General features: G+C 39.3%; 1 protein-coding gene across 7 annotated transcripts in view; it reads right to left on the reverse strand.

The window, feature by feature from the left end:
* Positions 1-15,122, reverse strand: part of Rnf180 (ring finger protein 180) — a 167,192-nt gene that overhangs the window by 45,862 nt on the left and 106,208 nt on the right. For all 7 annotated transcript variants that reach the window (XM_029484986.1, XM_029484985.1, XM_029484984.1 and 4 more), the window contains exon 6: positions 4,739-4,964. In XM_029484986.1, coding sequence (XP_029340846.1) covers positions 4,739-4,964 — 226 coding nt within the window. The remainder of the gene's footprint in view (positions 1-4,738; positions 4,965-15,122) is intronic.

The raw sequence follows: 15,122 nt of genomic DNA on the forward strand, positions 1-15,122 counted from the left end.
GGCCCCAAAAGGGTGCTGCCTCAGCGGCTCTGTGGCTCCCGCCTGTCCCAGAAGCTGTCTGCCTCTGTGGTCCTCACTCTCATCTGTGCAGACTAAGTTCGGCGGAGTCCGGAGCCAAGATGGTGCTCCCTGCAGGGCGGACCACTGTCCTCCGGCTGGGAGGGTGCTTGATGTGGGCCCCATTTTTTAATGGGGTTATTTGATTTTCTGGAGTCCACCTTCTTGAGGTCTTTATATATATTGGATATTAGTCCCTTATCTGATTTAGGATAGGTAAAATCCTTTCCCAATCTGTTGGTGGTTTTTTTGTCTTATTGATGGTGTCTTTTGCCTTGCAGAAGCTTTGCAGTTTCATGAATCAAAGTTCACGAAGTTAAAAATCTTATGCTTTCTTCTAAAAACTTAGTTTTATTTCACTCTACATTTATGGCTTTATTCTGGAGTTAACATACACACAGCTATTGTGAGGCAGGATTGCAAATTCATTCTTTTCCATGTGGTATGCAGTGGTTCCAGAAGCACCTGGTCAACCATCATTAGGGCTAATTTTTGGCACTTTTATTAAAAAAGCCTGAGACAAGGGACTTGTGTAGAATCCTCAGTTGCTATAAAGGACAGATTTTTTGCTCTAACCTTTGACAATAACAATCCTATGGTCTACTCACAATCAGAATGATAACATTAGGAAATTTTTATGATGAACTTATTCACTAAGTAATTCCTAACACTAAGTCAGATGACAGAAACAGAAGAATGCAAGATGAGGTGACTTTTTCCTAACGTATCAATAAAAATTGCCAAAACTAAAAGAAAAGAAAACAATCAATATTATAATAACAACCAATAACTACATACACATAAAGTCAATATAAACTGTGCAGAGCCTTTACAATGGGAATTATAGAACTGAAAATTGACAAACTATAATAATCACTATTATAAAATATCCACTAAAATGTCACTCATCCTGAAATTAATTTAAACTTTCTGAGTTTTTATATATAAATACTAAAATAATTAGAAGTGAGATAATGTAGCAAAAACGGCTGCCGGAGAGACAGTTCCCTTGGCACAGAGACAATGCCTTGTTAAGTGTTGCTGGGACATGTGCCTAAAGGTTGCAGAATGGCACTTTATCCTTAGGTAAGCCAAGCACCCCAGGAAAGGTGGGAAAATGAGAACAGAATGTGACTTAAAACCTAGGTAAAGGGAAGGCTTATAAACTTTTAGAGTTGCTAGGGTCTTTATTACCTAAGAATTAACAGTAAGGACAAAGGTTAAACAACTGACGCTACCAAAAAGAAAACCAAACCAACCCAAAATCTAGATACTTGACACATTGGTAAAATATTGGAACCAAAAATTAAGGTGTGAATGACAAAGGGGTAAGATTGCTATCCACATATGGCAAAAAGTGGCATAAAACATCAAAGAATCCTTATGGTCAGGAATTTAAAACAGAAAACTAGTTGACCAAGGTGGTAGAGACCAAGCCCTCACACACTGCTCTTACTGATAATTCATGGTCTACATTAAGACAAGAGTTTAACTGCTACCTCTGCTTCCCGAAGTTCATCACAAGTAAGCATGCTATGGTGTATTCAAACATTTATCCATGTGGGCCATTAATGTACAAATAGAATTATAAATAAAAAGTGTAAACATTCCATAAAAGTAAATGGGCTAAGTGGAACACGATGTCATTACAAGAAACACAAGGACTTTAGGTTAAACAAGGAAACAAATTAAAAACATTGTTCATATGATCTCATAGTTTGGGTAACAATGAGAAAAGTTTAGACATGCATACACCCCACATGCTCACACCTTCACCTCCCCCCCCCACACTGACAGACAGACATACAATACTGTGTAAAGAAATCCATTAAAGGCTGTGCAGAAATGGTATGGATGAGCACTGGTGAGTCGGAGCTTACTACCTGAAATTATTTTAACAAGAAAACTGAGCCATATTGTTTTAGCAATTAGCAATATGGCTTTCTCTAATTTATACTGGTATTTCCTCAGGTTTTATTTAAAATACCATAAGCAACAAAGAGAAGTCTTAATGCTACATTTTCTCTGAGGATATATTTGAGGACATTGCTTACGCCTGATATGTTTCAGAGAAGTCACACGCAAGTTTTTCTTAGGACTAAGTGCCAGAAACTCCTTTGCTTATCCTTAAAAATTCATATTTTTCCTTCTAATGCATCATGAAAATTACATCTTCAATGACTTACTTGTATTTTTTTGTTATGTGTTAGAACATTAAAACTCCATCAACCTGTAACTACAGGTCCTAACAGTAACTACAGGTTGACATTCACCATGGGTTACTGGGAGAACCCCACAGCTTATGTCAACCTGTAGTTACTGGGAGTATTCCACAGCTTATGTTAACCTGTAGTTACTGGGAGGACCCCATAGTTACTATGAGGACCCCATGGCAAATGTCAATCTGTAGTTACTGGGAGGACCTCATGGCGAATGTTAACGTGCTTTGAGGACTGCATGGCTTATATCAACCTGTAGTTACTGTGAGAACCCATGGTGAATGTCAACCTGTAGTTACTGTTAGGACCCCACAACTTATGTCAACCTGCAGTTACTGGGAGGACCCCATGGCACATGTCAACCTGTAGTTACTGTTAGGACCCCACAACTTATGTCAACCTGCAGTTACTGGGAGGACCCCATGGCACATGTCAACCTGTAGTTACTGGGAGGACCCCATGGTGAATGTCAACCTTTAGTTACTGTTAGGACCCCACAGCTATGTCAACCTGTAGCTACTGGGACAATCCCATGGCACATGTCAACCTTTAGTTACTGTGAGGACCCCACAGCTTATGTCAACCTATAGTTACTGGGAGGACCCCATGGCACATGTCAACCTTTAGTTACTGTGAGGACCCCACAGCTTATGTCAACCTGTAGTTACTGGGAGGACCCCATGGTGAATGTCAACCTGTAGTTACTGTTAGGACCCCACAGCTTATGTCAACCTGCAGTTACTGGGAGGACCACACAGCTTATGCATCTGCATCTGTTCCTGTATGTAGTCTGTGTTCCATTCAACTTTTATTTCCCTTATCTTAGTATTTCTTTGACACATTTTTAAGATTTTTATCTTAAATCTTTCTGAGGTAGTAAGAAGGACACTCTATTTTATCAGTCTATAAATGAAAAACATGCATAGTTTCCTCTTAAAGAGACTGTTAAAATGACTTATTTTAGAATGACTATTTGAAAATAAAGAAAAATGTGAATTTTTTTTCTGAAAATAAACCAAGAGAGAATTTAGTCATTATTAGTTTCAGGCATGAAGGAAATACATTTTATAACTGCTATCTGTATTAAACAAGATCCTAGAAGACATGGGTAAGATCTCTCTGAACACTCCACAGAGTTTAGTGAGATCCTGTGAGGTAGGGACATAACAAACAGCTGCATCGCATCAAAACAAGCTCTTGGTAGGTGATGGTAGCTCTGAAGATAAGATGCTCTCCCCTCCCCTGTTAGCTCATGGCACTCTGGCCAGGATCTGCTATGACAGCAGAACCCTTTCTTCCCACATCCATGTTCTAGTCACAAGACAGAGAATAGGAACATCCTGTAGGCTTCTGCCCTTATAGTGACAGTTTCCTCTTTCCATCTTTGATGGTTATGCTCCCATGAAAGGAGGAGTAACTGCTGGGAGACTTGGGCCCTGACCACATTTCTCTGCTGGGTAGTACTGTGTGCTCTTGGTGAGCACACAATTGGTCATGAGACGGGCACTGATTCTGCAACAGTCTCCTTGCACAGGCAGATCAGAGGGCTGTGCCTGTACTTTCACATCACTGTTTGACTAGCGAGACTGCTGCAAGCCTTTGTACAGCAGGCTGGGTTGGGGTATCCAAGCTTACTGCTTCACCCAGATGGGTGGTGGGCCCTTTGATTTATTTTATGGAATAAAACTTCTGTTTAAAGTTTTTACTAGTAAAGTATATATCTTGATCTCCACTTGACTCTGTTGGTCTGAGGATAAAGCATGGAGCTAGAAAGCCCCTTGTTCCTTGGCGACAGTGAACACTGCACTTCCCTTAGTTGTCTATGTTCGTGTGCATTAGCTTGTACCTCTCCATCAACATGGATAAGATGGCATGGCTTATCACCATCTTCACACAAGTAGGTAAACAGATCCTCATTCCTACATTACTCTCACTCACTTAAAAGAAAGAGCCACATTAGAAATGACTAGAACAGATGCCTCAGATCCACTGTCTGTGGTCATATGCATCTTTGGATAGCTATGAACATGGCCCAACACATTCATAATTAACAACATCATGTAACAGTGCCAAACATTAGGCATTCCTGGCTCAGAGATTTGGGAGTCTGGGTAACTGTCCTCAGACACGAGGGACACAGAAACAGCAGCAGAAGGCCAACAAGAGGGTTAAGAAGTGAGCAGTTTTGTTTCAGGTCACCATGGAGGTGTCTTTAGAGACATAACAGCAGCTGGCTAGGTGCTTAGCAGGATCCGAGTGCAGAGCTAGGGGTCAGCAGGAAGTCCTGCTTTCACCTGTGGTTCTGGGATAGCACTATTAGTTGGGCAAGCATTGTTTTATACACTAGAGCAGAAATCACATCATGGATGGTTTTCACTCATTGCACAATGATGCCTTTTGAGACAAAGCCGAGAGATAATCAGAAAACATTACTTAACTGTGATAATGAAAGAGAACATTACCTGTCTGGAGAAAGACTCTAGAAATAATTGTCCGGCACAGTGGGCAGGGAGTGCTTGCGGGGTTGTCTTTGGCCAGAGTTCGTAGGCAGGGCTCGCAGAAGATGTGGTGGCAGGGATAGCACATGTAGGGGTTGAAGTACACATCCAGGCACACTGCACACATGTAGCTGTCCTTCTCCTCTGGGAACTCAGTGTCCTCATCTGTATTCATCTCATTACTCACGGTCTGCAACACACAAGGGAAACATTGTCTTAGTTTAGGATGAGGCTGGATTCCCTGAGAGAGGGTGACTTTATATTTTGTTAAAATTAAAATATTTATGAGATGCCTATAGTATCTGTTTCTGTAACACGTTCCAAGTGATATAAGCGTAATCTGTTAAAGTGAGAAGAAAGAGAAAATAGAATATTTCTATATAAAACTAAGCACAAAACCATACCTAAGCATAGTAAGTATACCTGTGATTCTGACCAGTACTAGGTAAGAGTTACATCTACCAGCACTGAGATTATATCCCCCCCTCACCCCCAAGAAAATGGTGGCTGTCATCAGTTACAGAACATTGCCATGGCATCAGTCTCTCTTCCTTCTTGCACTGTACCTGGAACCCTTCTCCGTCTACCCCTTACATCTTTATGGGCCTCAATGCCAAAAACCTATCAAAGTTAAGGGAATGTCAGGAGGGAGCCTTGGCAAAGCAACGTGGGTTGATTATGGGATTAGCTTTGTGGCTAGGAAATATGAGGAACTTCTCTTCCCACATGCAATCGTTTGGGAGAGGCAGCATAAAGTGTAGAGGGAGCGTTTCTATTGTTTAACCTCAGAGTTGCCCAAGCTGTGAAGCTGTGGGGATTAGACCAGGTGATCCACTGCAAACACTTAGCTCAAATTTAAAAGATGATAACCATGGCCACCCTCCTCCTCATCTGCTCCCTCTCACCTTCTCTCACCCCAGACTCTGTGGGTCCTGGGGAAGCCTTGGGGGAGGCTTTCTCAAGCTAGGATATATTCAGGGAAAAACTATCAAAATTGACTTCTCTCCTCACCATGATGATATCAGTGAGTGAGATTTGAAAGGACTTTGGGTTTATTAAATATCTCTAGTATGCAGGGAGATATAGATGTATACAGAAAACAAAGCTTGAGACATAAATGAACAGAAATTAACTACTGAACCCTCTATTACACATTGAATGTTCATCTCTTGAAAGCGTCAACTGAACATTCCTCAGTGCAGCAGCATGAAGGGGTGGGACATAAGTGATAAGTCACAGAGCAGAACTCTCAGGAAGTGGATTAGAAACCCATGTATGGGCTGAGGAGTAAACTCATCCTTTTCATGCTTCCATTCTTCTGTCAGTGAGGATTGCATTGCTTCACCTGACACTGACCTTTCTAAGACCTAGACTGTGAGCTTTCCTGCTTGCAAGAGTATGAGACATTCCTATCCTTATAGATTTCCCAGTCTATGGTATTTGTGTTGCAGTACCAAGATCTGGTGGTTTGTGCTGCAATAACACCATGGTATAAGTTATTATTTATCTAGATATGTTTACTTTCCATGGTCATTCTCATTTCATAAAAGAACACAGCTGAGTTTGAGCTAATTTATTTTTAATTTGAATTTTCACTTTTCTTTTAGGCATGGGGACATTTGTATTTAACCTCATTATTTGTTGGTCCCGAGTAATGTGTTATACATGGTTTTCTCTGCTCTAGTTTGCCTTTTTTCCTTTCCTAGTATCATCCTTTGATGGAATGCATTCTTAATTGGACCACATTATTATATTTTATTTTTTCCATTTTGTATTTATTTAAGAACCATTGTCCTTTTCCAGGGTTTGCATTATTTTTATACTTTGTATTATTTAAGGATATTATGTATCTGAGAATGATTCTTATGTATGGTGAACCTTACAGACAAGTATCATCCTCTTGCTTAATTGATTTTGCAGTTTTTTTCCACAAAGAACTTCCATTTGTACACTACAATGAAGAGTTACCTTACCAGCAGGAGTCTGTCTTTTTTTTTTTTTTTAATCCCAGCCCACTAGTGTATTGCCAATCCTGCCCCATAATCACAATTGACAATTTTAGAGTGAGACTCAGAATCTGAGTGTTGAAAGCCTTTAATATCTCAACAGTGCTATGGTTGTTTCTGACCATTCCCTTGACCGTGTATAGTTTAGAATTACATTGTCATGCCATGGTTTAAAAGCTATCATTTTTACTTGAGCTATATGGATAAAATTATGATGCATTAGAAATCTTTATAATAAAAAGTCTTAAACCTTAGAGGCTGGTATTTTCCCATTTAAACAAAAGCATTTAAGGTTATCTGGATGCAGTTCTGTTTTCATTTGAGCCAGTACTTGCCTTCACTCCTGCTGCTCACTCCCTCTTCTCAGCTGGCCCAGTCCTCTCAGTGAATGTGACATGCATGTTCCACAACATTCACACCCAAACAAGTATGTAAAGAAACACTGCCTCTCTAGTGCGGGCTGACTTTCTCTTCCCTCTTTCAACAGTAAAACTTCCCAAGAGACTCAGCATGTTGTAGGTGATCTCTGCTTCTTATTTCCTATCCTCTCTTCATCCCACTAACTTGCCTTCCATTTTTAATATAAGCCGGGGACTCCTTGCTCACACATTAGCAGCCCTGGGTGCAGCCATATCCAGAACACCTTCCAGACCGTTTTCCCATGATCTGTCAGCAGCATTTTTCAGATAAGACCAGGAATCCAGAACTCTCAGAGCCCTGAAGCTGGAGTTATAGGCAGTAGAAGTCGGCTGATGTGGGTACTGGGAACTTACCCATACACATTATTAAACACTGAACCACTTTCTCAGCTATGTCAAATGTTAACACTGTTTAAGTATATCTTTTAAAGATATGACTGTTTCAGAAATATTACAATTTCATGTTTTAGGTCAAATTAATTCAATAAGTAATGACCATTACTAAATGAATAATAACTGTAAGTTTTGGGTTGAGACCTTTGAAAGCTTGTCCTAGGCTAGATGGGAAGGGGCTGTAACTATCTTTTATTGTCTGCAAATGGCCTTTGGAGAGGGTAGCAAGTGCTATGTGAAATGTTTCCTACCCACTGTTTCAGAGTCGAAAGGTTTTGTTTGTTTGTTTTGTTTTGTTTTGTTTTGTTTTTCAAGACAGGGTTTCTCTGTGTAGCTCTGGCTGTCCTGGAACTCACTCTGTAGACCAGGCTGGCCTCAAACTCAGAAATCTACCTGCCTCTGCCTCCCAAGTGCTGGGATTAAAGGAGTGTGTCACCACTGCCCGGCAGAGTCAACAGTTTTTAATAATGATTTATGGATAGTTTGTATTACATTACCTATTGGCTGGTTTTACTCATTCAGTGGAAACAAGGTAATACATATTCTCTTATATATAGATTGTGTGTGTGTGTGTGTTTATCATTATTAGTTTAAATTTACTTCATTTCCCAAGATGTCTTTTGTATTGTACTTATTAGATTCTACAGATTTTCCTTCTATTAAAAAAGGAAACCCATTGGGCTGGTAGAAGTAGTTCAGCCGGTAAAAGTACCAAGCACAGAGATGAGGACTCACATGGTGGGAAGAGAGAACCAACTCCCTACATGTTGTCCTCTGATCTATAGTACACACAAAATAAATAAAAATGTAACACACACACACACTCACAAACAAACAAACAAACAAACATCTTTATTGTCATGTTAGCTTTTGGATAGTTTCCCCAGTCAGAAAAAGTTGGCTCTGGTTTTAACATCCATGCTTTTCCTTAGTGAGTCTACTTCTTACTGTGATATATTAATCAATGCAATACTTTTTTCTCTCAAATAGCTTTTAGATTTTTTGATGTTTATTGTTTACATTTATCTATTTATTTTATATGTGTATGCCATAGGCCACAGAACAACCTGGAGAAGTTGGTTCTCTCTGCCCACCATGTGAAGCCGGGTTCTAAAACTCTTGTCATAAAGAGTGCTAGTAGGCCCCTTGACCTGTTGAAACCCCACTAGCCCTCCCTCTTATATTTTCAAACTGAGCATTAAACATGTTAAAATTTGTGAGTAAATGTAATAACTCCACAGAAAGTAGATGGTGATGTTTATACACCCGCTCTTAAGGGAGTTGCTGAGTTCTGCCCAACACCCAGAACTGTAGAACTTTATGCTATAGCTTATGGAAAGGCAGCATGGATGGGGTAGATGAGGCATCCATGTATCCATTTATATGCTTCTACCTACAAAGGAATTAATTTGTCCACTCACAGACATCATGCTACCCCAAGAAAAATGAGCAAAGATAAGGAAAACCATATCTAATCAGTTTCCATAGTGTAATGTTTATAATTCTTCCAGGTCACCAACAGTGGTTGCTTTATCCTTCTAGATACAAGGATTAAACATCACTAAAACACAGCAGAGGACAATAAGTAACTGAAGAAAGAATTCTGTTGTGGGTAGCCCCCGGGAAGCAGGAGCAGTCCATTATCACCCTGGCGGTGACAAAGAGAAAGCATGTTCAGGAACAGAAGTATCGACATAACACAGTCTAAACTACTGCATATTCATATAGTGAGTAAACTGTTATTAGGTGCTAGAAAGTGACAACTCACTCTTGTCCTGGCATGCATTTGAGAGAAACTGTCACCTCCGATAAACTGGGAGTCAGACAGTGAGCAAAGCAAGCTTAGGAAGGACTCACTGATGTGACTCGGCTACTGTAGGTCTCATGTGACATGGTAAAAAGGAAAAGATAAGTTCAGGAAAAAGATGATCCCAAACATGAAAGGAGGAAGGGAACATTTAGAAATTCTATAACTGGTAATATTGAGAGCAGGCAACTGTTTCTCATACTCATTCGATAAGGTACTTTAAAATGTTTAAGAAACAAAGATCACCTGGAGTGTACAACTGTCCAACGCTTCAGTGCAGAATCCCAGGGGTAAACAGTGGCACCCGGTAAACCCTTTCTAGATTAAATGCAGCATTCCCTATGAATTCTTGGGTAAAAGTCAGTGAGAACCAAATGTGTGTCTTCATATATTAGTGTGACAAGCTTCTCGCATCTGTGATTATGTCTAAAGTAGTGGGCATATGTTGAAAGTAATTTAATATATGTCTACTGACATATGTGATAAATGAAATCAAATAGATCAAAAAGCTAAGATTAGACAGAATATTGCAAAGATTCATCCTGGCATGTGCCAAGATTATTAGAAACTTTAAGTGCCTTCTTCTACAACAACTAAATATTTCTTCATGGAGGATGTCATTTGTAACACACTGTGGTTGTTGTTCAGAATTTCTTTTAGAGATTCAAGATGCTAAACAGACAACACAAACCTCCTCTTCCACAAAATGAACCAAAGTAGCAGGTAAGTAGCTACACTCTGGAATGAGTGATTGGTGGTCCGCCAAAGATGAGCAAGAGAGGAACTGGTATGCTTTCATATTCAGAGACCTGTGCCAACAGTAGAGTGAGCAGAACAAAACACAGTATTTGTCAGCCTGGTTCTTTGGGTGAGGTAAAATGAGTCCCCTGTTTGTAGGTATATGAGTCAGAGAAAGCCCCAGGATACTGTTCATTGTGGATGCTGGCAATCTGCACTGTATGAATTCCACAATCTGTGTATGCTTGTAGCCTACTAAGGTGGATAACCTGAAATTGGCACAGTAGCTTTGCTTGAGAAAGTGTATCATACCATGCGACCCAGAAATTGCCCAGAATGCTATACAGTAGCCATCTTGTGAAATGAGCTACTTGTCTGTATTTGGGTTGCTCAGAAATACCCATCTATTCTCATTGTATACACTCTGCCCAACATCACTAACCATAACAAAATTTATGAAAGACCATAATATACTCAGGTAGACTAAAAGTAATATTGTATAATTGATACTGTAAGGCATATTATCAGAAGTAGGTCATTTACTAAGTCAGAAACTCTATAAGTAGAGATACGTTAAGTTGCTAGAAATTCAAATATCTCCTGGGAACACAGAGAATACATGAAGATTTTCAGGTATCACAATGATCTCCAAAGAACATAGAACTCTGTAGGAGCAGATGGCAAAGAAATAACATCTTGAGATACCTATAAAATATTAAAAGAAGAATTACAACTAGGCTCAGTGACATTAGTCACTACAGATGGTTCAGTGGCTTAGAATGTGTATGGTGGCACAATTTTGGCTGCTAGCACCCACAGCAGGCAGTTCATAACCTCCTGTAATTACAGCTCCAGGAGATCCAACACCCTCTTCTGGACTACAAAGGCACCTGTACTCATACATGCCCAACACATACACACACACACACACACACACACACACACACACACACACACCTAAAACTAAATCTTAAAAAAAAGGGGGGGAGAGGAGGGGATGTAAGAGCCAAGTGCAAGGAAGGGGCAATGATTAATCTGCAGATTTCAAGGACTTGGAAGTTGAATGGTTGCACTGGAGAGTTAAGACATTTCAAATAAAGTCAGCGGGAGATAATCCTCATGTGAGCCAATGAACGTAACATCGGTTGTATAAGGAACATTTTCAATTTTTTTCTTTAATGTCAAATAAATCATATCTTAAGCTCATATTTTTTGATATGAAGTATTTCATTTCTTATGAAGATCAATCAATAAATAAAAGGCCTTGTTTCTGATTACTAGACAGGTAAGAGGTCTCATTGGGAGTCTGCTAGGAAAGAAACCCTACTCAGTACCATCTCTGACAAAAGTCTATCGGTTGGCTCCAGAAAACACTGATGCTGCTCCTCCTAAGTCAGGCTGCATCACATCTCCTGCACACAGATGAGACATGTCTGCCAGTCTTGTCGTTTCTCTTCTAAAGTTTAGAGGCTTCTTCCCTTGCCTTATTCCTTACCATGTTTCTTTGCAGCAAAAAACCCATGTATATATAAACCGAGGTGGTTTTTGTTGTTGTTGTTTGCAGTTTTATTAATCCATGGACCCTCTCTCTTCTTTGGGAAGAAGCAGATAATATTTTGGTATCCCAAGGAATGGATAATACACAGTATGTAGTTAACAAAGACATGTAGCATTTTATTTTCCAAGCATATGTATCATTCTCAGCACAAGTGATGGATCTGGAGCATCTCCATCAGGCTCCTCTTATCTTGTCCCTCTGCAGTCAACACACACACGATAAATACACTGCAGTGTTATGGAAAGACACTGCACTCAACAAGCACTACACAAAGGTGCTATGGTAAGACATTGTTAGATCTCTACCTGATCCTCATAATTCTCCGAGTTCTAAGTTGAATATTGCCCAGAATTGTGTAGGCAAGGAACGCCCACATGCTATCTTCAGAACTACAGAGAAAGCAAGGCTCCAGAATTCTTTCATGCACAGGGGAGTAAGGAACAATGGAGGATGGTGCTGAGGCATCATGAGTAGACAGTAAGGGTTGCTTAGTCAGCACAAGGAAGATACTACACGGAATTGGGAGGCCGAGTACTCAACAGGCATCAGTCAGGCCAACTACTCATCTCTTCTACCAACATACTAATACCTAGAAGGCACTAGAAATGTTAGAGCATAGGCTGAGGGGGATGGAGTGTTGACCCTACATAGACTAAGATTCCTTTTTTAACCCACATAACAAGTGTGATCAGACAAGTTATTTGACCAAACGAATACATAATATGCACTATTTGTATATCTTGCATGGAAGATAATATGAAAATGATGAAAATCACAGTTCTTAATACCCAACTCTATAGAATATGCTTTGTACTAAGAATAAATTATTTTCTTTTCATTATATTATTAAACCTCTTCACAAAACTACTTTATTTTTTATAAGACTGACATAGCATTCACACTATGTCATAGAAAGACCTTAGATATTAAGCTTATTAGATAATAGCAATGATTAAGAAAACAGCATATGGAAGTTATTTTAAATATAGCTCTTTCAAAATCCTTTAAATGTATGATTCTTAAAGAAATGTAAACTTTTACAAATGTCATTGTTGTGTCATAAGAATTTATATTTCTGTCTCAGAATATGACTTTACATTTGCATAAATACATATTCCAAATTTGACGGTTTGAGAGTTCTAACATATGCTAGTTTCCATAAGAGCCATCAAAAATTACATATTTTAAGAAATAACTAGAAGAGCTTTTTATATCACTGCAAACTCCTACTTTTAATGAATATAGAGAACCAATCAATGCAGGAAGTCTCACTTCAGGGATGGTTAAGTAAAACACTAGGTGAAGGGTTCTCTCTCTCTCTCTCTCTCTCTCTCTCTCTCTCACACACACACACACACACACACACACACACACACACATATACACACACACACACTGTAGACATAAACCAAAGCTCTCATTTCTGTGTGTAAACAAGTGACAGTGTTTGGTGTAACAAATGTGGATCAAAGGCCTCCTTGGCTTTGATAAAGAGGCTCCAGAATGTCATCTGCACTTTAGTGTCCATTATTGGGGCTGTGGGCTAAATTAGTCCCTCTAATTTGGAAGCCTTGAACTGAAAAAAGAAAAAAAGGAACTTTAAAATGAGTCCTTCATTATTCCTGTATAGTCCTGAAATATCACTCCTAATCCATATTCTGCTTGGTAATGCTTGCTCAATGTTGAATGAATAACACACACATATAATATTTAATGATCACATACATTATTCATGATTTTATATATACATATAATGACTAGTGTGAATACTAACTTTTAAAATGTTCTTATTTCATTCTTTTTAAAACAAAAACAAAAACATGGATTCTCTACAGGTGTCTGGATGTCCAGGAATTTACTATGTAGACAAGCCTGTCCTCAAACTCACAGAGATGCACCTGTTTTTGCCTCCTGAGTACTGGGATTAAAGATGACATCATCACACAAGCTGACTTTCCTTTTAGGCACTATATTGAGAAAAGTAGGAGCAGTGTTTAAGCCTGGGGTGCACATGTGTAAGGGCATATACATGTGTGTATGCGCATGAGTGTGGAGGCCTGAGGTGAGCCTTTAGTGCTGTTCTTCAGGTCCTGTACATGTTAGTTTTTGAGACACAGGCTCTCCTGGTGACCCAGGACTCACTAATTCAGGTAGATATCCTGGCCAGCAAGCCAGAGATCCACCTGCATCCTCCTCACTGCTAGGATTACCAGGGTGCCCTACTGCATCTGCCATACAATGCCAATGCTAGGGACTGAACTCAGGTTCTCATACTTGCATGGCAGCCTCTACTAACTGCTGTCTTTGCGGTTTTCCTTCATGACCTTTATATAAAATTATGTAATAATCAGGGTTCACACCAAAGATAAGTTTTGTTGTAATTTGAAGTTACTGATTTGCCTACTTATTCTTGATTCCAACAAGAAGAGATGACCAATAATCATATGAAATTTAACTAAGGACATGAAATGCCCATGAGATGTCTGATCTCCTGCATTTACATATTTATTTGTGCATGCAGTCACTTATTTGGTGTATTATGTGCGTGATGTGGGGACATGTGTCACACACAGTACAGAGTTGGTTCTCCTTCCACCATGTGGGTCCTGGGGATAAATTTAGGTTGTTAGCCTTGGTGCTAGCCCATATCTGATTCTTGAAAATTAAGTATTTTATAGTTTACTCCTATCTTTGTCTCTTAACTCCAGTATGAATGAAAATAGTATAATTGTCTTTTTTAATTTTTAGATTTATTTTTATTTATTATATTTAAGTACACTGTAGCTGTCTTCAGACACACCAGAAGAGGGCATCAGATCTCATTACAGATGGTTGTGAGCCACCATGTGGTTGCTGAGATTTGCACTTAGGACCTCTGGAAGAATAGTCCACTGAGCCATATCTCCAGCCATGAACTTTTAAAAATACTGAATATCACCAGGCATGGTAGTATAATTGTCTTAAAAGAAGTTTATAAGTTGCTTGTTTTTCCTTTTTAAAAAATGTTTTGAGACAGAGGTTGGCTACATAGCTCAAGCTGGTCTTGACTTGCAATATGCCCAAGATATAGTCTCACACACATAGTAATCCCTCCGCCTAAGCTTCCTGGAGGTTGCAATGCAAACATGTAGATATAGCTTAATATCATCTTTATATACATCAAAATTAAAAATAAGTAAATATAGCCAGGCGTGATGGTGGCGCACACCTTTAATCCCAGCACTTGGGAGGCTGAGGCAGGTGGATTTCTGAGTTCAAGGCCAGTCTGGTCTACAGAGTGAGTTCCAGGAGACCCAGGGCTACACAGAGAAACCCTGTCTCAAAACAAACAAACAAACAAACAAACAAACAAAAACTCACCCCCCCCAAAACAAAACAAAACAAAAAAACCTAAATATAAACTTACTATAATATATTTAGAATTATA

The sequence above is a fragment of the Mus caroli genome, chromosome 13, assembly GCF_900094665.2.
Source record: "Mus caroli chromosome 13, CAROLI_EIJ_v1.1, whole genome shotgun sequence".
NCBI lineage: Eukaryota > Metazoa > Chordata > Mammalia > Rodentia > Muridae > Mus > Mus caroli.